The sequence below is a fragment of the Chiloscyllium plagiosum genome, unplaced genomic scaffold, assembly GCF_037043375.1.
Source record: "Chiloscyllium plagiosum isolate Xiang-an unplaced genomic scaffold, Cpla_swu_hap1 HiC_scaffold_6, whole genome shotgun sequence".
NCBI classification, from domain to species: Eukaryota; Metazoa; Chordata; class Chondrichthyes; order Orectolobiformes; family Hemiscylliidae; genus Chiloscyllium; species Chiloscyllium plagiosum.
In genome coordinates this window covers 104,096,424-104,119,468 of record NW_028270144.1, presented here as the reverse complement: position 1 = coordinate 104,119,468, position 23,045 = coordinate 104,096,424, and the positions used below count along the sequence as shown (strand labels likewise).

The 23,045-nt window shown below is 42.7% G+C and overlaps 1 protein-coding gene across 1 annotated transcript in view; it reads right to left on the bottom strand.

Moving 5' to 3' along the window:
• The window catches only part of gpr143 (G protein-coupled receptor 143), a 93,540-nt gene that overhangs the window by 52,699 nt on the left and 17,796 nt on the right, over positions 1–23,045 (bottom strand). Inside the window, exons 2-5 of the mRNA XM_087988312.1 lie at positions 15,422–15,528; positions 15,227–15,321; positions 1,052–1,144; positions 496–605 (exon numbers count right to left, since the gene is read on the bottom strand). Of these exons, the coding sequence (XP_087844438.1) occupies positions 496–605; positions 1,052–1,144; positions 15,227–15,321; positions 15,422–15,528 (405 nt within the window). The remainder of the gene's footprint in view (positions 1–495; positions 606–1,051; positions 1,145–15,226; positions 15,322–15,421; positions 15,529–23,045) is intronic.

Sequence of the window (23,045 nt, the reverse complement as noted above, 5' to 3'; positions counted from 1 at the left end):
CCTGGGTGAAAATCATATCATGCATTTTGACATTATTCACACAAGGAGCTTGCAAATGAGTGCTGTCGGGCAAAATCAACAACGGGAGGTGCATTGTACTAGCCCAACATCCCGGCAAACGATTTCAGCAGGACAGCATGAATAAGGGGAAAACAGAGGGTTAAGGCAGGAAAGTGGAGTTGAAGATTATCAGAATAGACCCAATCTCACTAATTGGTGGCGGAGGACTAAATGTGCACTTCTGCTCCCATGTCTTATGGTTTTATGAAGGGATGGACTAGCTGTCATCAGGACTGCTTCCCCATGTTTAAACCAGGGACAGAGCCCATTGCAGTGCTGCTACCTATCTCTCATTGGAAGTCAACAGTGAGTATAAACCAGTAACTTGGAAGAACTTTAAAATGCAAGGCTATAGTAACCATTGTGGTTCACCTTTTAAGCTTGACAGAGTGAAAATATGAAAGTAATGTTGAACAATATTTGTGCAAGTCATACCTGCAGATGCAGCTTTCCCAAACAGGATGGGATTTACAAGCAGAACGAGCAACAGAGGTATGTAGGTCGTGATGTAGTGAGGGATTGCATGTTCCAGTCCATTCTCACAGCTAGGAAAGATTCAAGTTCATATTAATCACCTTGAATTCAATATAGGTACTTTTCTGTCTACCATAAACATCATGAGGCAATGATGCTGTATTACAGAGAAGTTACCATGGCACAGAACTTCAAAAACTAAACCCAATTCAAGTTTTACATTAGTTGCACAGGATGATGTTGTCTCTCTATTACTTCAATTTACATTCACATGTTGACTAATTTTTGAGCATTGTCAAAAATCATGAAAGCCATCCCTTCCACTAAACATATTTTAAAAGGAGCACCAAGGGTTACAATTCTACTATTGCTTTTTCAGAAATGTGAGCTTCTGAATATACATTAGTATTAGACAATATTGGGGAGGAAGAAAAAAGCATTTTCTGCACTGCATCAGATTTTTGAAGGCCGAGAGTCAGAACCGAGCAAGTTGTATCGAATTCCTGAAGTTACTAACCTGGAAATGGATGGATAATAGAGCATGGCTACACCTTCAACCAATAGCAGGATAGCTAAACCCCAGGTCAGCATGTGGTACAACACTAGAATACTGTTTAAAACAAAAAAGAAAGGCTTTATCATCACATTTGACAAAGTTCTTGGCATTCATTGAACCTATTAAGATTCCAGAATCCTTTGCAAGTGTAAAATTTCACACCGTTTGTCAATCTTGTGGGTAATTTGATCATAGTCAATGGTATCAGTCATATGCAGATTGCATTTACTGCAAGTGCACTGGATAAAGGTCACAGACTGGAGCCCTGCTCGATTTCTCTCTCCTTGGCTGTTAAGACATGGAGGCTAATGTGTGTAGGAACAGAAGTAGGCCACTCAGCCTATCACATGTGCTCCTCTATTCAGTGAGATCATGATTGACAATAATTCTCAACTCCACTTTCCCACCTTTTCCCCATAACCCTTCATTCCCAATTGCAATGCTCATGCCTGTTGTTGTCTCAGCCGAGTTCAGTAAACCAGTAAGCAAATCTGAAAATCTCCTTTCATCGTTGTGCCTTAGTTCATATTAAATGGAGCAATTATTCAAGGATATATCAACAACCAAATCTCCACAATTAACTTAATAGTTATCTGAACACTAAATACTTCAAAACAAGCAAGCAATTTGCTTTTTTTTTTCAAAAAGTGTGGAATGTGACAAATTTTCAAGACGTAACCAGGTTCAAATTGATTTAAAAATTAATTCCCATTTCCATAATTTCTGAAGGTAGCTTCCATAACCCTTTATTACCAATTAAGAAAGGAGTTTAGCAGTGCATCTGTTAGGGTTGTGCCCTGGCCCCAACCTTACTATGGCTAAGTGATGAATATATCATGGAGTCCTGGAGATAAATCTTCTGTTTTAGAGTCAGCGATGTACAGCATGGAAACAGACCCTTCAGTCTAACCCGTCCATGTCGACCAGATATCCCAACCCAATCTAGTCCCACGTGCCAGCACCCGGCCCACATCCCTCCAAACCCTTCCTATTCATATACCCATCCAAATGCCTTTTAAAATGTTGCAATTGTATCAGCCTCCACCACTTCCTCTGGCAGCTCATTCCATATACATACCACCCTCTGTGTGAAAAAGTTGCCCGTTAGGTCTCTTTTATATCTTTTCCCTCTCACCCTAAGCCTATGCCCACTAGTTCTGGACTCTCCCACCCCAGGGAAAAGACTTTGCCTATTTACCCAATCCATGTCCCTCATAATTTTGTAAAACTCTTTCAGAACACCCCTCAGCCTCCAATGCTCCAGGGAAAACAGGCTCAGCCTGTTCAGCCTCTCCCCATAGTTCAAATCCTCCAACTCTGACAACATCTGTCTAAATCTTTAATGAACGCTTTCAAGTTTCACAACATCTTTCCAATAGGAAGGAGACCAGAATTGCACGCAATATTCCAACAGTGGCCTAACCAATATCCTGTACAGCCGCAACAGAACCTCCCAACTCCTGTACTCAATACTCTGACCAATAAAGGAAAGCATACCAAACGCCTTCTTCAGTATCCTATCTACCTGCAACTCCACTTTCAAGGAGCTATGAACCTGCACTCCAGGCCTCTTTGTTCAGCAACACTCCCTAGGACCTTAAGTGTATAAATCCTGCTAAAATTTGCTTTCCCAAAATGCAACACCTCACATTTATGTGAATTAAACTCCATCTGCCACTTCTCAGCCCATTGGCCAATCTGGTCCAGATCATGTTGTAATCGGAGGTAATCTTCTTCGCTGTCCACTACTCCTCCAATTTTGGTGTCATCTGCAAACTTACTAACTGTACCTCTTATGCTCACATCCAAATCATTTATGGAAATGACAAAGTAGAGGACCCAGCACCGATCCTTGTGGCACTCCACTGTTCACAGGCCTCCAGTCTGAAAAACAACCCTCTACCTACACCCTAAGGTGTAAGCTCTAAAGTCTTCTACCTTTGAGCCAGTTCTGTATCCAAATGGCTAGTTGTCCCTGTATTCTGTGAGATCTAATCTTGCTAATCAGTCTCCTAAGGGGAACCTTGTCGAACCCCTCACTGAAATCCATATAGATCATATCTACTGCTCTGCCCTCATCAATCCTCTGTTACTTCTTCAAAAAACAGAATCAAGTTTGTGAGACATGATTTCCCATGCACAAAGCCATGTTGACTATCCCTAATTAGTCCTTGCCTTTCCAAATACATGTACACCCTGTCCCTCAGGATTCCCTCCAACAACTTGCTCACCACTGACCTCAGGCTCACCGGTCTATAGTTCCCTGGCTTGTCCTTACCACCATTAAACAGTGGCACCACATTTGCCAACCTCAGTCTTCCGACACCTCACCTGTGACTATCGATGATACAAATATCTCAGCAAGAAACCCAATCACTTCTCTAGCTTCCCACAGAGTTCTAGGGTACACCTGATCAGGTCCTGGGGATTTATCCACCTTTATGCATTTCAAGACATCCAGCACTTCCTCCTCTGTAATATGAACATTTTGCAAGATGTCACCATCTATTTCCCTACAGTCTATATCTTCCATATTCTTTTCCACAGTAAATACTGATGCAAAATACTCATTTAGTATCTCTCCCGTTTTCTGCGGCTCCACACAAAGGCCGTATTGCTGATCTTTGAGGGTCCTATTATCTCCCTTGTTACCCTTTTGTCCTTAATGTATTTGTAAAAACCCTTTGGATTCTCCTTAATTCTATTTGCCAAAGCTACCTCATGTCCCCTTTTTGCCCTCCTGATTTCCCTCTTAAGTATACTCCTACTTCCTTTATACTCTAAGGATTCACTCGATCTATCCTGTCTATACCTTACATAGGCTTCCTTCTTTTTCTTAACCAAACCCTCAATTTCTTTAGTTATCCAGCATTCCCTATACCTACCAGCCTTTCCTTCCACCCTAACAGGAATATATTTTCTCTGGATTCTTGTTATCTCATTCCCATTTTCCAGCCATCCCTTTACCTGTAAGCATCTGCCCCCACTCAGCTTTCGAAAGTTCTAGCCTAATACAGTCAAAATCTGCCTTTCTCCAATTTAGAACTTCAACTTTTAGATCTGGTCTCTCCTTTTCCATCACTATTTTAATAATTGAATTATGGTCACTGGCCCCAAAGTGCTCCCCCACTGACCTCAGTCACCTGCCCTGCCTTATTTCCCAAGAGTAGGTGAAGTTTTGCACCTTCTCTAGTAGGTACATCCACATACTGACACAGACAATTTTTTTGTACACACTTAACACTATGGCAGTCCCAGTCTATGTTTGGAAAGTTAAAATCCCCTACCATAACTACCCTATTATTCTTGCAGATAGCGGAGATCTCTTTACAAGTTTGTTTCTCAATTTCCCTCCGACTATTAGGGGGTCTATAATACAATCCCAATAATGTGATCATCCCTTTCTTATTTCTCAGTTCCACCCAAATCACTTCCCTGGATGTATCTCCAGGAATATCCTCCCTTAGTACAGCTGTAATGCTATCCCTTATCAAAAACACCACTCCCCCTCCTCTCTGCCTCCCTTTCTATCCTTCCTGCAGCATTTGAATCCTGGAACATTAAACTGCCAGTCCTGCCCATCCCTGAGCCATGTTTCTGTAATTGCTATGATATCCCAGTCCCATGTTCGTAACCATGCCCTGAGTTCATCTGCCTTCCCTGTTAGGCCCCTTGCATTGAAATAAATGCAGTTTAATTTATTAATCCTATCTTGTCCCTGCCTGGCCTGACTGTTTGACTCACTTCTGTTCCCAACTGTACCTGTCTCAGATTGATCTCTTTCCTTACTATCTCCCTGGGTCCCACCTCTTTCCTCACTATCTCCCTGGGTCCCACTCCCCCACCTTACTAGTTTAAAGCCTCCTGAGCAGCTCTAGCAAATTTCCCTACCAGTATATTGGTCCCCTTCCGATTTAGGTGAAACCAGTCCTTCTTGTACAGGTCCCTTCTACCCCAAAAAGAGATTCCAATGATCCAAAAATGTGAATCCTTCTCCCATACACCAGCTCCTCAGCCATGCATTCATCTGCTCTATCCTCCTATTCCTGCCCTCACTAGCTCATAGCACCAGGAGTAATCCAAATATTACTACTCGAGGACCTCATTCTTAAATTCCTGCCTAACTCTCTAATCTCCCTTCAGAATCTCAACCTTTTCCCTTCCTATGTCGTTGGTTCCAATGTGGACAATGACCTCCTGCTGGCCCCTCTCCCCCGTGAGAACATTCTGCACCCTCTGAGACATCCTTGATCCTGGCACCAGGGAAACAACACACCATTCTGACTTTTCTCTGCTGGCCACAGAAACATCGGTTTGTACCTCGGACTACAGAATCCCCTAACACAATTGATCTCTTGGAACCCAACGTACCCCTTATTGCATTAGAGCCAGTCTCAATACCAGAAACTTGGCTGCTCAATACCTGTTTGAAATGAGGATCGCCACAAAAGACTCCTGCACTAGCTGCCTACCTCTCTTACCTTTCCTGGAGTTAACCCATCTATGTGACTGTATCCAATACTTTCCTCCCTTCCTATAACTGCCATCCATCACACACTGTTGCAAATTCCTCATTGCTTCTAACTGTCTCTCCAACCAATCCATTCAATCTGATAAGATTCACAAACTAACAGCATTTATGGCAGATATAATCTACAGTAACCCTTAAACTCTCATATCTGACAAGAAGCACATATCACTCTACAAAAGGCTATTTTTGCTCCTTCACAATCTACAGACCCAGAAAATAACAGTCTTATTCCTCTACAAACACTGCTCCAGGTTAATTGACTTTTTTTTGGAGGAGCTTTTTCTTGCCACTAGGACTAGTGAGTTCTCTCACCATTTCTTACCAAAACCTACCATGGGGTAAGGTAAGAAATTAATGTGGCATCTCTTGCAAGCAATTTCTGCCACACCATCCTGGCTTGGAAATACATCGCTGCTCTTTCAGTGTTATTGAGTCAATATCCCGGAAGTCCTTTCATAACAACATCTTAAGTGTGAATCCATCAAATACATTGAAATGACCCAAGGCAAAAGGTCATCACCACCTTGTCCAACAGAGTTAGACCAGCATTTATCCCTCATCCTTCATCAAAATAGCTAAGTGTATTCTCCAGCCTCTCATGCAGCAACATTTAAATATGGGTCAGACACTTGGCTGCAGACAGGAGCAATGATACAATGGATTTGATTCTGATAAAAGCCTTCGCACAAAGTCTGACAAAATCTAAAATAAAATCACACACTAGCATCGGTATACCACAGAGATCATTTCCAGCAAGGCAGCTTACATGTGGAGTCACAGGAGAGGAGGGAAGATACTAAAATGCGTATTTTGCATCAGTACTTACTGTGAAGGAGGACATGGAAGATATAGAATGTAGGGAAATAGATGGTGACATTTTGAAAAAAGTGTCCATATTACAGAGGAGGCAGTGCTGGATGTCCTGAAAAGCATAAAAGTGGATAAATCCCCAGGACCTGGTCAGGTGTATCTTAGAATTCTGTGGGAAGCTAGGGAAGAAGTGATTGCTGGGCCCCTTGCTGAGATATTTGTCTCATTGATAGTCACAGGTGAGGTGCCGGAAGACTTGAGGTTGGCAAACGTGGTGCTACTGTTTAAGAAAGGTGGTAAGGACAAGGCAGGGAACTATAGGCCAGTGAGCTTGACATCAGTGGTGGGCAAGTTGTTGGAGGATTTACATGCATTTGGAAAGGCAAGGACTGATTAGGGAGAGTCAACATGGCTTTGTGCGTGGGAAACCATGTCTCATGAACTTGATTGAGTTTTTTGAAGAAATAACAAAGGATTGATGATGGCAGAGCAGTAGACATGACCTTTATGGACTTCAGTAAGGTGTTTGACAAGGTTCCCCTTGGGAGACTGATTAGCAAGGTTAGATCTCATGGAATACAGGGAGAACTAGCCATTTGGATACAGAACTGGCTCAAAGGTAGAAGACAGAGGGTGGTGGTGGTGGTGGTGGTGGTGGAGGGTTGTTTTTCAGAGTGGAGGCCTGTGAGCAGTGGAGTGCCACCAGGGTCGGTGCTGGGTGCACTGCTTTTCATCATTTATATAAAATGATTTGGATGCGAGCATAAAAGAGGTATAATTAGTAAGTTTGAAGAGGACACCAAAAATGGAGCTGTCGTGGACAGCGAAGAGGGTTACCTCAGATTACAACAGGATCTGGACCAGATGGGACAATGGGCTGAGATGTGGCAGATGGAGTTTAAGTTAGAGGAATGAGAGGTGCTGCAATTTGGAAAAGCAAATCAGAGCAGGACTTAATGGTAAGCGCCTAGGGAGTGTTGCTAAACAAAGACCTTGGAGTGTGGGTTCATAGCTCCTTGAAAGTGGAGTCGCTGGTAGATAGGATAGTGAAGGCGGCATTTGGTATGCTTTCCATTATTGGTCAAAGCATTGAGTATAGGAGTTGAGAGGTCATGTTGCGCTGTACAGGGACAATGGCAAGGCCACTTTTGGAATATTGTGTGCTATTTTATCTCTTTCCTATTGGAAGAAAGTTATGAAACTTGAAAGGGTTCAGAAAAGATTTACAGGGATGTTGCCAGGGTTGGAGGATTTGAGCTATAGAGAGAGGTTGATCAGGCTGGGGCTGTTTTCCCTGGAGTGGAGGCAGAGGGGTAACCTTAGAGGCTTATAAAATCATGAGGGGCATGGGTAGGATAAATAGACAAGGTCTTTTCCCTGCTGTGTGGGGAGTCCCAAACTAGAAGGCATAGGTTTAGGATCAGAGGTGAAAGATATAAAAGGGACCTAAGGGGCAATATTTTCACGCAAAGGGTGGAACGTGTATGGAATGAGCTGCCACAGGATGTGGAGGAGGCTGGGACAATTGCAGCATTTAAAAGGCATCTGGATGGGTATATGAATAGGAAGGGTTTGGAGGGATATGGGCCAAGTGCTGGCAGGTGCCAGATTAGATTAGGATATCTGGTCGGCATAGACAAGTTGGATCCAAGGGTCTGTTTCCCTGAGGTATATGTCTATGACCGTATGGTGGTGGGGCTTTCTTCCTTCTACGCAACATCTAACCCAAGAACAGATTTCACATCCAAACCATCATAACATGGAGAAGGCCACACTGTCCACAATAAATGAGTGACAACATAAAATGACTCCATGACGATACTGTGTGGGTTTTACTGATGACAGAAAAAGGACAACTAAAACCTTGAACAATATGAAGCTGACAGCAGCAGCACTAGTTTACAGACTACTGCAGTTACAACCTAAATATTCTCCTGAGCTGGATTATTAGCAGAGCTCCTCATACTGTAAAACAAAAACCATCACATTTACCAAACAACCTGCAGGTGAACAAATTACCAACAAGATTTCACTTTTTTAAAAATAACTTATTGCAAAATGAATCAGCATCAACATAAATCAAATAAGAATTTGCAACATTGTTTGAATTATAAATTACACATAGCAAATACAAAGACTTGCTCACAAGATTACAGGCATTTGCATTTTTCTTTCACAAATATGGCAGCAAACACAATCTCACAGGACCAATCTTGTGATATGGGGAGAGGCCTCTAGCTCAACTACCATTATCTTGGGACCCCAAAGAGGTGTCAGTGTATGTACATTTGGAATACTTAGAAAGCTAAGATCGCCGCTTTACCCTGTGTGATAACAATGGCATTGGGAGTAGATAATCAGAACAACGAATACTTGGGCTGTCTGTATTACACTTACTCTACTTTTATACTGATTTACTTCAAAAACTTTTCATAACAGGTGTAAAACCAACAAAAATCTCAACAATCCTTTGGAGTAGAAAGCACTGTAGCACCCCTAGCACTGATCAGGCGCGTCACAGACACTGCTCAGGATTTCAGTGCTTAACCCTTCCCCAGTTTCCTCAATGTCACTAGATCACTTTCCTAGAATTCCCTTCCTAAGGACATTGTGAGTCCCTACAGCACGTGGACAGCAGCGGTTCAAGAAGGAAGCTCACCACCATCTCCACCTTCTCAATGTTCCCTGGACATTTTAAATAAATTGCAAATTTTCTTAAAGTGACTCCAGGACAAAGGTAATTACAGTTCATTTGGCACATTGTGTCTATGTGTCTTTGAAAGAGCCATCTGAATAATTCCCTGGAAGAGTTTCCATCCTCTCATGAAGGTACTGACTATTGGAGCTGGGTTTGCTGCTCTACTTCCACTGGGGCAGATTTTTTTTAATCACAGCAAACCACCAGCCACAAGCGGTACTACATCTGAACCCAATCCTCTTCACATCTACACTTCTGTAATGACAGTCAACAAATGGAACTCTGGCAATCCTTCTAATTATACAGCCAGCAGCTGCTTGTGGTACTATTTACTCTCAACTCAACTGATAGCAGCATTCATGGATCAAGCCTGCGATTTCCTTGGTCTATAAGATTTAATTTCACTCAGGAACATTCAATGGCGCTCAAACCACATTAATGTGCAGTTTAGAATGTAGTTTGAATATAGTGTTCAGATAATGCCAATTCCTCTGCCTCTTAAAACATGTCTTTGCAGGCTTTTGTCATAGTCTTTGGGGTGGTGTGGGGATGTTATTCTGCAGTGGTGAATGGTCTAATCCAGGGCAAGTGATTCCCATGAGTCGGTAGGGAGGCTACATTTGTTTAGGAAGGCTTCAAGGGTGGTATTTCCTGTATCTGATCACTTTCCATTGTGGAGCTCAGGGTAGAGCACTTGTTTAGGGAGTCTTGTATCAGGCATGTGGACAATGTGGTACACTCATTGCAGATGCTCATGGATAACCTGTGCCTAGATTGTGGGACTATTGACCTGAGAGAGGGTGCTCACCACAGTCGATGATAATTCGCCAGGGATTTGAGGTATCTGCTGTATATGGTCCATGATTCTGATCCACACAGGGAGGGTGGGGACTGTGGCTGCTCTGTAGATTGAGAGCTTGATGCTGGATTGGAGGTCATGGACTTCAAATACTGTTTCTCAGGTGTCTGAAGGCTGCACTGATGCATTAGAGTCAATGTCGGATTTCATCAATGTCTGCTCGAACTGAGAGGAAGTTCTGAGGTATGGGGAATTATCAACATTGTCCATTGGCTTGCTGTGGTCAAGGGAGGTTATGGGGGGTGGGGGGTGGAGCAGTTTCATGTGACAAGAGTGGGTTGGTAAAGAACCTTCATTTTTCAGATGTTTACTCACCTCTCATACCCCTCCGTGGACACAATGATGGACTATAATTCAGCCTCTGGGGTTTGCAGAGACACACAGATATTGAGATGCAGTCTTCACATTAAAAAATGACAGAAGATGGGTTGGTCTGGATTCTGCCGTGAAGGCGAAGGTTGAACAGTTTTCCATTTGTCCAGCAGGTTTAGCTCCACTCCAGCCGGGTGCTTCATGGAGATTTGGGGGGCATTGGGTGAAGGGTTGGGGTGCAGGGTAGTGCTGTGCAGAAGATGGAGAAGCAGATCAGTGTGATGATGCAGCCCCACTTGACCCCAGTTCGCACGTGAATTGTGTCTACGGTGGATCCATTGAAGGAGGTCATGGCTTCTTTCATAGAGAATGGTGATGGATGTCTGAGCAGCCAAACTTGAGAATATTCCACAATCCCTCATAGCTAACCGAGTGTATAGAATGAGCTGTCAGAGGAAGTAGTGGAGGCAGGTACAATTATAACATTTAAAAAGGCATCTGAATGGATACATGAATAGGAAGGGTTTAGAGGAATATGGACCAAATGCTGGCAAATGAGACTACACCAACTTTCGATACCTGGTCAGTATGGACTAGTTGGACAGAAAGGTGTTTCCATATTGTACAGCTCCAATACAGCAGAGAGTCCACAATGTTAACATCCATGTCTGGAAGGAAAAGAGCACTCAGATTGAAGGTGGCCATGTACAGAGGTTGCTGTGGAGAGTTTGTACCTAATGCTCTGTGAGAATCACCGGGAGACGCAGAGAATTTCTGAAGTTAAAAACTTTTATTTGCAAACAAAAGCTGTGACAATCAGAAAATAGCTTCCTGATTGCCCCGATTCTTGGGGCTTCCTACTTTTTATACTTTTCTAGTTGCTGCGCTTATCTGGTGTCATTAGCTTGTGTTGTCTTTCTAAACTAATATCATCTTCTGCCACAATGGTCTTCTACTTTACACTTAACCTATCACATTATGCCACCATTGTCTTTAATATTTGCTCGTTTGTCACGTGATTTGACTAACCTATCATATTGTGCTACCATTATTTTCAGCCTGTGCTCATCGGTCACATGATTCTATGTATTGCTCCATTAATTTAATTACGCAACTGTCATTAATTTCCATAAGGTCAGTGCTGTTCCCTGCACTTTTCTTTGATTTATCTCTTACTGAAAACAAGTCTATTGTGTCTCTCGATAGGCAGAAGCCACACAGGCTCGGGAAAGAGCTCTTCAACCACAGAGTTAGTTGAGGAGGATTCTCCCAGTGATCTTTCCTACAGCTGTCAACAGGGAGATCTCTAATTTCCAGTTAGCTGGTCTCCTTTCTTGAAGGAGATGGTTACAACTACAGCATCTTGGATCTCCCAGTATGTTCTTTTCGTTCCAGATATGGGCGATAACATTGTGGATTCATAATCAGGAGAGACTTGGCTGTCATGGAGATGTACTACATGGAAACAGACCCTTCGATCCAACTTGTCTGTACTGACCAGATATCCTAAATTAATCTAGTCCCATTTGCCAGCATTTGGTCTATATTCCTCTAAACCTTTCCTATTCATAAACCCATCCAGATGCCTTTTAAAAATGTTGTAATTGTACCAGCCTCCACCACTTCCTCTGGCAGCTCAGTCTATACACGCCTCAGCATGTGAAAAAGCTGCCCCTTAAGTCCCTTTCAAATCTTTCCCCTCCCACTCAAATGCTTTAGTTTTGTCTGCTCTACCCTGTGGAAAAGACCTTGCCTACTTACCCTCTCCATGTCCATTATGTTTTTATAAACCTCTATAAAACGTCACCCCTCTGTCTCCAATGCTCCAGGGAAAATAGCCCCAAACAATTCAACGCCTCCCTATTGCTTAAACTCTCCAACCCTGGCACCATCCTTGCAAATCTTTTCTGAACCCTTTCAAGCTTCATATTTTAATCCTTTAGCAAGGAGATTCCATCTGTGTCGGACCTTGTTTTCCAGCTGTTGGGACGGCTTTGATATCACAGCAGGTTCAAGGTGCACAGAGACAGCAGTGAAGTGTGTCATGAAATGGCGTTGAGAGCACTTGCATTAAAATCTTTCCATCTTTGGAGAGCAATTCTTCCTTTTTGGACTCTGTAGAGTAGGTGCCTGGGTACTCTGCGTTGAAAAAGCCTGACTCATTGTGTCTATCAGCGAGTTACTGAGCCTCCTGTTTTCTTTCCATTCATCGTCTGTGCTGCAGATCACAGGAGTTTATTTTGTTATACCTCAGCTTTCAGTTCTCTGAAGGTTTGTTTCCTCCCATACAGGTTTTGGTGGAGCTGCCACTTCAGAAACACCTTGCATTTGTGATGGAGGGGATCCTGGATCTCCTGATCATTCTCGTCGAATCAGTCTTGGTGTTTCCTGGTTGAGGAGCCAAGTGTCTTCATGCAGCTGCTGACTCTGATGGTTACTGGGATGGACCAGGTGCCCTGGACACTACAGCTCTAGCATGTTGGATATTGCCAGGTTGGCTGTGAGGCACTGCCTGGGTGGGTCTTTGGCTCCAGCAACATTGAGTCTCCCGCAGCAGAGTTCTCTGTCACAGCTGGTTTGGGGCTAGATTGATGGAGATGGTAACGTGGATTAGTCAGTGGTTGCTCCAGCAGTCTTCAGTCACAGGTCTCCACATTACCAGCATTGGGCTGAGAGTCAAGACTTAATCTCTTGCAAGTCCAATGAAGCCCAAATCAGTCTTGAAGACTGATCTATTTAATGGCGCTACGCAGAACAGATACTACCCTTTGAAATAAAGAAATCTGACTATTAGTGCTAAATTGGAATTGTATAACAATGCTTAAAAGCCGCACTCAGAATTATGTCATGAGTTATGATTTATATCCAAGTGATAGAAAAACAAAAACACTGCTAGGGACTAGTCATAGTTTAAAAATGTATTTGATGAGGAGTTGAAGAGAATGGTTTTAATTATGCGATATATTCCCCTGTGGTTCAGGTTTCTGAACAACTAGAAGGCAATACTAATTATTTCAACATTGCATGCTACAGAGTTCTACAGTGAAATACTCAGGACCACAATTTACAGAGGTTTATTATTTTTAAAAGTTATATTTTGAATTTGATGGTAAACTGAAATGGTTGTTTTGTGTTTAATTTCCCAATTGAATCATAAGCACAAAAAAAACAAAAATTGTAAATGAGAGGAATCACGATTAGTGACTCTGCTGAGAATGCTTACACATTTAATGTTATCTTCCCAGAAATTCCTTCAAGCAAAATAAGTCCAGTTGATGTAAGCTGATGTAGAAACACAAGTTACTGGAAAGTGACATTAAGTTGATCCTTTTCCAATCAACGTCAATCCCATCCTTCTGTAACATCCTTTGATCCCTTCTCTTTAGGAAAATTGAAACTCATTTAGCATCCCACACTTCAGCAAATTTTCAATAAACTCGTTGCTGTGTTTTAAAAGAAAAGTCCACATTACTTCGATGCCTGATCCCAACTTTTCATAAGACCATAAGACATAGGAGCGGAAGTAAGGCCATTCGGCCCATCAAGTCCACTCCGCCATTCAATCATGGCTGATGGGCATTTCAACTCCACTTACCCGCATTCTCCCTGTAGCCCTTAATTCCTTGTGACGTCAAGAATTTATCAATTTCTGCCTTGAAGACATTTAGCGTCCCAGCCTCCACTGCACTCTGCGGCAATGAATTCCACAGGCCCACCACTCTCTGGCTGAAGAAATGCCTCCGCATTTTTGTTCTGAATTTACCCCCTCTAATTCTAAGGCTGTGTCCACGGGTCCTAGTCTCCTCACCTAACAGAAACAATTTCCTAGCGTCCACCCTCTCCAAGCCATGTATTATCTTGTAAGTTTCTATTAGATCTCCCCTTAAATCTTCTAAACTCCAATGAATACAATCCCAGGATCCTCAACCGTTCCTCATATGTTAGACCTACCATTCCAGGGACCATCCGTGTGAATCTCCGCTGGACACGCTCCAGTACCAGTATGTCCTTCCTGAGGTGTGGGGATCAAAACTGGACACAGTACTCCAAATGGGGCCTAACCAGATCTTTATAAAGTCTCAGTAGCACAACAGTGCTTTTATATTCCAACCCTCTTGAGATAATTGACAACATTGCATTCGCTTTCTTAATCACGGACTCAACCTGCATGTTTACCTTTAGAGAATCCTCAACTAGCACTCCCAGATCCCTCTGTACTTTGGCTTTACGAATTTTCTCACCGTTTAGAAAGTAGTCCATGGTTGTATTCTTTTTTCCAAAGTGCAAGACCTCGCATTTGCTCACATTGAATTCAATCAGCCATTTCCTGGACCACTCTTCCAAACTGTCTAGATCATTCTGCAGCTCCCCACTTCCTCAGTACTACCTGCCTGTCCACCTAACTTTGTATCATCGGCAAACTTCGCTAGAATGCCCCCAGTCCCTTCATCCAGATCATTAATATATAATGTGAACAGCTGCGGCCCCAACACTGAACCCTGCGGGACACCACTTGTCACCGGCTGCCATTCCGAAAAAGAACCTTTTATCCCAACTCTCTGCCTTCTGTCAGACAGCCAATCCTCAATCCATACCAGTAGCTCACCTCGAACATCACTGAATTATATCCCTGGAACTTGAAACCTTCACCATAAACGAACTATGATTAAATTTCATTAATGCTCTTTAGACAAGTTGAACATTTTGAATTACTGGAGGATGGTATTTCCCAATGGTACCACAATCATATTACCGTATAGTATTGAAACATGGTGACTATTTTAAGCATTGAACCATTTAGAAGCAGTAAATTATGTATTAAAAAAAACTTTTAATGCTACTACTTCCAAGTCTGAGATCACTTGTAACTGGAACATACTATGCGCCTATAATTTGTTTGCTAATAGTTATATTCTGTAAGGTTACCTGAACCCAGAAGACCGCTTCACAACAAGATAAGCATCCACAGCATAGTAGAACAGCCACCAGAAGGTGGCACTATAGAACAGTTGAATCCAAACCTGCTGGGTGACAGTGACAATTCACAAAACTTGTGTTAGTTCCTTAACTCTTACAAGGAAACAAGTAAATACTTGATACAAAAGCTTCACAGCAACTCACAGCAGTGCTGACACAGAAAGCTTTCGGCCATATTTCAGTTCCATTAAGTGAGATTCTTCTCCCTAAATCTGGAAAGCCAAGCCACACTGATGCCCTCGTTATTATTCCTTAAAAAAAAGAGGAAAAGATTATTTTAGAGAATGCTAAACAGAGCTCAACATTACATTCAGCAGTGGGAGTGGGGGATGGGAGGTGTTGAGGGTGGTATTGCTTAAAGATATCAAATGAAACACGTTAGGGTTTCAGTGTTTTTCTGGATATTGACCTCAAAAAAGTGCCGATGAACTGCTGCAATCCAAAGTAGTCCACATTCAGTGCTATTAGCAAGGGAGTTCCAAGATACTAACAAAGTGGGGACTGCAATGTGGTTCAAAGTCAGTACAGAGTGGGGCTTGGAAGGCAACTTCAGGTGGTGATGTTCCCACCCATCTGTGATTTGATTGGTTTTGTCACATTTATCCAAGTACGGTGAAACGTTTTGTCTTGCATGCAAGGACAGAGTGCTTAGACAGAGTGAGGCATACAAGGTTACAGCTGCACAGGAGGTGCACAAAACCAAGATCAACATTATATTTGAAATTGGAGAGGTCCATTCAGAAGTCTAATAACATCAGGAAAGAAGCTGTTCTTGAACTTGGTGTGCGTGTTCCTGTATCTTTTGCCTGATGGAACAGATTAGGAGAGAGAGAGTATAACCAGGGTGGGAGGGGTCTTTGATGATGTTGGTTGCCTTTCCACAACAAGAACTGTAGATGGAGTCCATGGATGGAAGGTTGGCTTACATGGTCTGGGCTGTGTTCACAACTTTCTGTAGTGGTGGGCGGCACGGTGGAACAGTGGTTAGCACTGCTGCCTCACAGTGCCACAGACCTGGGTTCAGTTCCTGCCTCAGGCGACTGACTGTGTGGAGTTTGCACGTTCTCCCAGTGTCTGCGTGGGTTTCCTCCGGGTGCTCCGGTTTCCTCCCACAGTCCAAAGATGTGCAGGTCAGGTGAATTGGCCATGCTAAATTGCCCGTAGTGTTAGGTAACGGGTAAATGTAGGGGTATGGGTGGGTTGCGCTTCGGCGGGTCGGTGTGGACTTGTTGGGCCGAAGGGCCTGTTTCCACACTGTAAAGTAATCTAAAATCTAAAACTAGCAGTTACCATACCAAACCATGATACACCTGGATAGAATGCTTTCTATTATGCATCTGTAAAGGTTGGCGAGTGTCATAGAACATAGAACATAGAACATAGAAGAATACAGCGCAGTACAGGCCCTTTGGCCCTCGATGTTGCGCCGATCCAAGCCCACCTAACCTATACTAACCCACTATCCTCCATATACCTATCCAATGCCCGCTTAAATGCCCATAAAGAGGGAGAGTCCACCACTGCTGCTGGCAGGGCATTCCATGAACTTACGACTCGCTGAGTGAAGAACCTACCCCTAACTTCAGTCCTATATCTACCCCCCCTTAATTTAAAGCTATGCCCCTTTGTAATACCCGACTCCATACGCAGGAAAAGGTTCACACTGTCAACCCTATCTAACCCCCTAATCATCTTGTACACCTCAATCAAGTCACCCCTAAACCTTCTTTTCTCTAATGAAAACAGCCCCAAGTGTCTCAGTCTTTCCTCATACGATCTTCCTTCCATACCAGGCAACATCCTGGTAAACCTCCTCTGCACCCGTTCCAGTGCCTCCACATCCTTCCTATAGTATGGCGACCAAAACTGCACACAATATTCCAGATGCGGCCGCACCAGAGTTTTATACAACTGCATCATGACCTCAGGACTCCGGAACTCAATTCCTCTACCAATAAAAGCCAGTACGCCATATGCCTTCCTCACCGCACTATTTACCTGGGTGGCAACTTTCAGAGATCTGTGTACATGGACACCAAGATCCCTCTGCTCATCCACACTACCAAGTATCCGACCATTAGCCCAGTACCCCATCTTTTTGTTATTCTTCCCAAAGTGAATCACCTCACATTTAGCTACATTGAATTCCATTTGCCACCTTTCTGCCCAGCTCTGCAGCTTCTCTATATCCTGCTGTAACCTGCCACATCCTTCCTCACTGTCAACAACTCCTCCGACTTTCGTATCATCCGCAAACTTGCTCACCCAACCTTCTAACCCCTCTTCCAGGTCATTTATAAAAATGACAAACAGCAATGGTCCCAAAACAGATCCTTGCGGAACACCGCTAGTGACGGCACTCCATGAAGAAACTTTGCCATCAACTACTACCCTCTGTCTTCTTCCATCCAGCCAATTCCTAATCCAAACCTCCAACTCACCCTCAATGCCATATCTCCGTATTTTCTGCAGTAGCCTACCATGGGGAACCTTATCAAACGCCTTACTAAAATCCATATATACCACATCTACCGCTTTCCCCTCATCAACCTCCTTCGTCACCTTTTCAAAGAATTCAATAAGGTTTGTGAGGCACGACCTGCCCTTCACAAAACCATGCTGACTATCCTTGATCAAAATTTGGCTTGTCCTTATGGACATGCCAAATTTCCAAAGTCTCTCCAGTTGCCCTTCTTTGGCTGGGTGGTAGAAGTCACAGGTTTGGAAGATGTGACCAAAGGAACCTTGGTGAATGACTGCAATACACATTTTGGAGATAGTATACAATAAGTGTCAATGGTGTGGAGTGTGATTACTTACCCAACAAGTGGGTTGCTTTGACCCAGAGAATGTGGAGCTTTTTGAGAGACGTTGCTGAACCAATCTAGGCAAGTAAACAGTATTCCATCTCATTCCTGATTTGTGCCTTGGTTATGGAGGACAGGCTTTGAGTGGTCGGGAGGTGACTCACTCACCACAAAACTTCAGCTTATGACCTGCTCTTGTAGCCACTGTATTTATATGGCTGGTTCAGTTTACTTTCTGGTTGATGGCAATCCCTAGGATATTGATAGTGGGAGATTCAAAAAGTGGCAGTGTCATTGATTGTCAAACAGAGGTGGTTAGATTCTCTATTTGTTTAGGATGGCCAATGCCTGGCATTTGTGTGTCACAAATGTCATTTGCTACTTGTCAGCCCACACTTGGATATCGTCTAGGTCTTTTAAGATCTGAACACAGGTTACTTACATTTTTTGGAGTCTGATGGTGGTCAATATTGCATCAGTGAACATCCCCACCTCTGATCTTATCCAGAAGATAATGAGTGTTGGTTATAAAACAACACAGAAACCTCTGCAGTGATGTCCAGGTAAAGGGATGATTAAGATCCAACAAGCACAACCATCTTCTTTTGTGCTGGGTTCACTCCAATTCACAAGACAGCTTCCCCCCGTTCACCATCGATTTCAGTTTTGCAATGGTGCCTAGATGCCCTACTCAGGTGAATGCTGTCTTAATGTCAAGGGCAGTCACTCTCACCTTTTAAAGACTTCAACTCCTTTGTCCTTGCTGAGATAAAGGTTGTAATGAAGTCAGAGTTGTGTTCCACCACCTCAGCAGATCAGAAACTGGAGGGTGTCAGTGACAGATATTTGTGCTGAAAATGTGTTGCTGGAACAGCGCAGCAGGTCAGGCAGCATCCAGGGAACAGGAGAATCGACGTTTCGGGCATAAGCCCTTCTTCAGGAATGAGGAAAGTGTGTCCTGCAGGCTAAGATAAAAGGTAGGGAGTTTTTGCCATGCAAATGCTGTTTGATAACATTTGATGACCCTTTACGAACACTTTCCTGATGAGTGAAGGTAAACTGAGGAAATAGTTATATTTGTTCTGCTTTTTTTGTGGCCAGGACGTGCTCGAGCAGTTTTGGAAATGTTTGGTAGATGCCAGTGTTGGAGCTCTACTGTAACAGTGTGTCTATATGCACAACTAATGTTACCGTTAGATTCTGAGTACACTAATCAAGCTCCACTGCTTCACAAAACCATACAAAAAGTGAAAAAGGTTTTGTTTTATCATCAAAATAATCAATGTGTCTCTTTATTACTGTTATCCAGATCAAAAAAAAAGAGACTTTCACCAGATTCTTTGATATACTGAAAAAAATAACAACTTGGTTATTAAGAACAAACTCATTCTTTAAGAAGTGGCAAAACGGTTTATTAATTACGCTACTACACAGACTTAATGTTAAATTTTACATTTAATTCCCCCCACATATTGATACACAGCCAAGACAAAACGATACAGCCCTGCAGATACATTATCAGTTTGGGGGGGGGGGGGGGAAGAGTAGGGAAACAAAATGACAACATCCTTGTGGCTTAAAAGTATAGATTGATGAGGTAGAAGGACAGCCAGACTTAGGTCTTTGAATTGAAACCTTAAAAGTAACCTCTTATCTCTCTAAAAAAAAAAACCATGGTGGGATACTGCTCATAAAAGTTATGTGCTCTCCCCGTAAAGGGTATATACTCCATAGTGACTCAAGGAGAGAGAGAGAACAGAGTTCCAAACCGTCAGATGGTAAATCCTCAATCTTAGAATTGTTCAAACTTCCATCTTCCAGTTCATCATAGTCCACACAAATATTTGTTTCTAATGTGGAGTACAAGTCTTCAGGACTGCCTTCAAAAGTTGTCAGGGTCCCATAGCTTTTGCAGTGCCTTCTGCCATTTCTTAATACCATAGAGTGAATCAAATTGGCTGACATCTGGCATTACGATGCTGGGAATCTCAGGAGGAGTGAGAGACAGATCACCCTCTCAGTACTTCACACTGAGAGGGTTTACAAATGCTTCAGCCTCATCTTATGCATTCATGTTGAGTTTATGACGATATTTATGGAGCCTCCTCCTGCAGTTAGTTGTTTAGTTGTTCACTGCCACTGATGCCTTGATGGGGCCGTACTGCAAAGTTTAGATCTGGTCTAATGTTTGTGGGATCACTTAGCTAAACATATGACATACCACTGGTTAACCTGCGTGCAGTCCTGTTTTACAACTTCATCAGGGTGACACTGCATTTGTAGATGTGCCTGGTGCTGCTCCCAATATACTCTCCTGCATTGAACAAGGTTTCATCCTTTGGCTTGAAGGTTATGGGAGAGTTTGGGGATATTTCAGGCGGAGAAGTTCCGGATTGAACTCAGACCCCATCTCTGGTAGATGCAGAAACAAAACCAGTGTTACTTTGAACAGCAGGAGAACTCTCCCAGCATTTATTCCTGAACCAATACCCAAGAGAAATATCATTAGGTCAGCGACCACGTTTCAAAGTACGTTGTCAGGTATGAAATGCTTTAGTTCAGAGGTTTCTGACAGGTGCTATGGAAATGCAAGACCTTTTTCTCAAGTTTCTGCAATTTGTGTTGTGTAGGCAGTCCTACAATGAAATTATAGTGTCCATAACACTGAGAAAATTAAACAAAGTGCAAAATACTGAGGATGCTAGAAATCTGTAGTGACTGTAACCAGGTGGATCGCACTTGACTGGCCCAGGTTAAAGGCCCCAGTCAAGGAGCCCAGAGCAACAGATATACACAGGGGATTCAGAGAGTCCTCTTACTTCAGGGACTGAATCAGAGCTCCAGGTCACAGCTAGTGTATTGTACACATGTAACTAAAGGGTGACGGGATACCAGCTTCTGTGCAGTTATTTCATCTGAAACAAAAAAATGTAAAAAGAACACTGAAAATATTGAACTGGTCACACAGCATCAGTGGAGAGAGAAACAGAGTGAATGCCTTCAGATCTCAACACAGAATTCCATTGCATGTTGTAACCACAGCTCACGTTTCATTCAGACAGAGCTATTTGCAGCTCCACTAGACCCATCCAGAAGGTTTCTTAATTCAGAGAAACAGGAAACAGGTTTGACACTCGACAAACCCTACTCAGTTTCCACATCAGTTTCGTTGCAGTAGTGTCCAAAAACAATGGCCCGGCCCAGCTTGGGTACCTGGAGCAGAGTCTCACAGAGATACCATTTTATAGCAGAGCAGCAGTTACTCCACCCTGGAAAAATGGACCTTCATTCTAAATGTAGATACATTGTTCCTTGCTGTAGTTCACAGAATTGTTAAAGCATTGAAGGAGGCTATTCAGCCCAGTGCTTTTTCACCTGGTCCGTTACTTCATTCCAATCTCCTGATTTCCCCCCACGACCCCTCCATGCCCTTTCTATTCAAATAATCTTCCAATGTCCTCTTGATGCTTCAGTTGAACCAGTTTCCCCCATATTTCTAGGCAGTGCATTTCATACCTTAACTACTTGCTGTGTGAATGTTTTATCTCACATCACCCCAAACCTCTGCCCTCATTCTTCTTTCAGTCTAGCCCACTCATGATATTGAAAACCTCCAGCAAATCTCCTCTCAGCCTTCATCCCACTTCTTCAATCTATCCTCGTAACTGAAGTTTCTCATTCCTAGAACCATTCCTGTAAATTTTCTGAATTTGTTCTATTTCTCCTGTTTTTGTAACCCAAGAAATATTACACATTTATAGATATAACAACACTAACTGTACAGACTAGATCAATATCCTCAGATCATAATGAATGGTGATCCCAGAAGCTTGTATGAAGTACTGAAGCACAGAGCTTATACCATCCAAAAACATGCAGCTGATGAAATTACATTCAGGCAAGTAAATAAATACGGAATAAAAACTAGCATCGGTAATGGAGACCATGAAACTGTTGGACGACGGTCAGGATGGTGGAATACAAGTCGGTCATTTCTGTAGTGCCAGTGACTGATATTGGAGACACTAAAAATGAATGTATTATGAAAGTTATCTGATTTACTAATTAATGCTGGGCAATGAAATCTGGCACCCTTACCTGGTCCATCCCATGTCACTCCTGAAGAACAACCAAGATTGCTGACACTAAAACATCACCGGAGGCAGTCAATAAGCAGCAGCCTTGCCAGTGATGCCCAGATCCCATTTTTAAAAAAGGGTTATCTATTTAATGATGGTCGGAACAAACCAATTTAATCCATTGTATAGTTAGCGTTTCATACTGTAGTTTTATGCACAATTGATAGATACAATAATGCGACCTTGAAGTTGTCTCAGCCGTAGTCTGGACTTCAGGATTTAGCTGTACAAACAGTTAAAATTAACAAATTGGGTCAACAAGGGGTCATGTGGTTAAAAAGATAAAATTAATGACTCTTACTTAAAACGCACCTAATGCTCAGTAGCAAATTAATGCATTAACAGCAAAAATTGAGGTTAATGGATAGGATTTTATAACCATTACAGAACCACCATCACAAGGAGATCATAACCGGGAACTAAATATTAAAGGTATGAGTTTTCAAAAGCATAAGCAGGAAGGCAAGGGTGTTGGAGAAGCTTTGTTAGTATAAAATTGGAATAGGTGCAACAGCATGATCCTGATCAGAAGATGCAGAATCCATATGGATGAAGGTAAACCACAACAAAGGGAAGATGACACTGTTGGGAGTAGTCTACAGGCCCCCAAATCAATAGCCAAAGGGCAAGAGAGGGAATAAATCAGGAGACAATGATGGCACGTACATAAATCATGGGTGACTTTAATTGCATCTAGATTAAATTCAAATTGGCAGAGGTAGCCAGGAGGAAGAATTTACAGTATATCCAAGACAATATAAGTGTTGTGCATACAACCGACAATCAGATTATTTTGGATCTGCTAATGTGTAATGAGGCGCA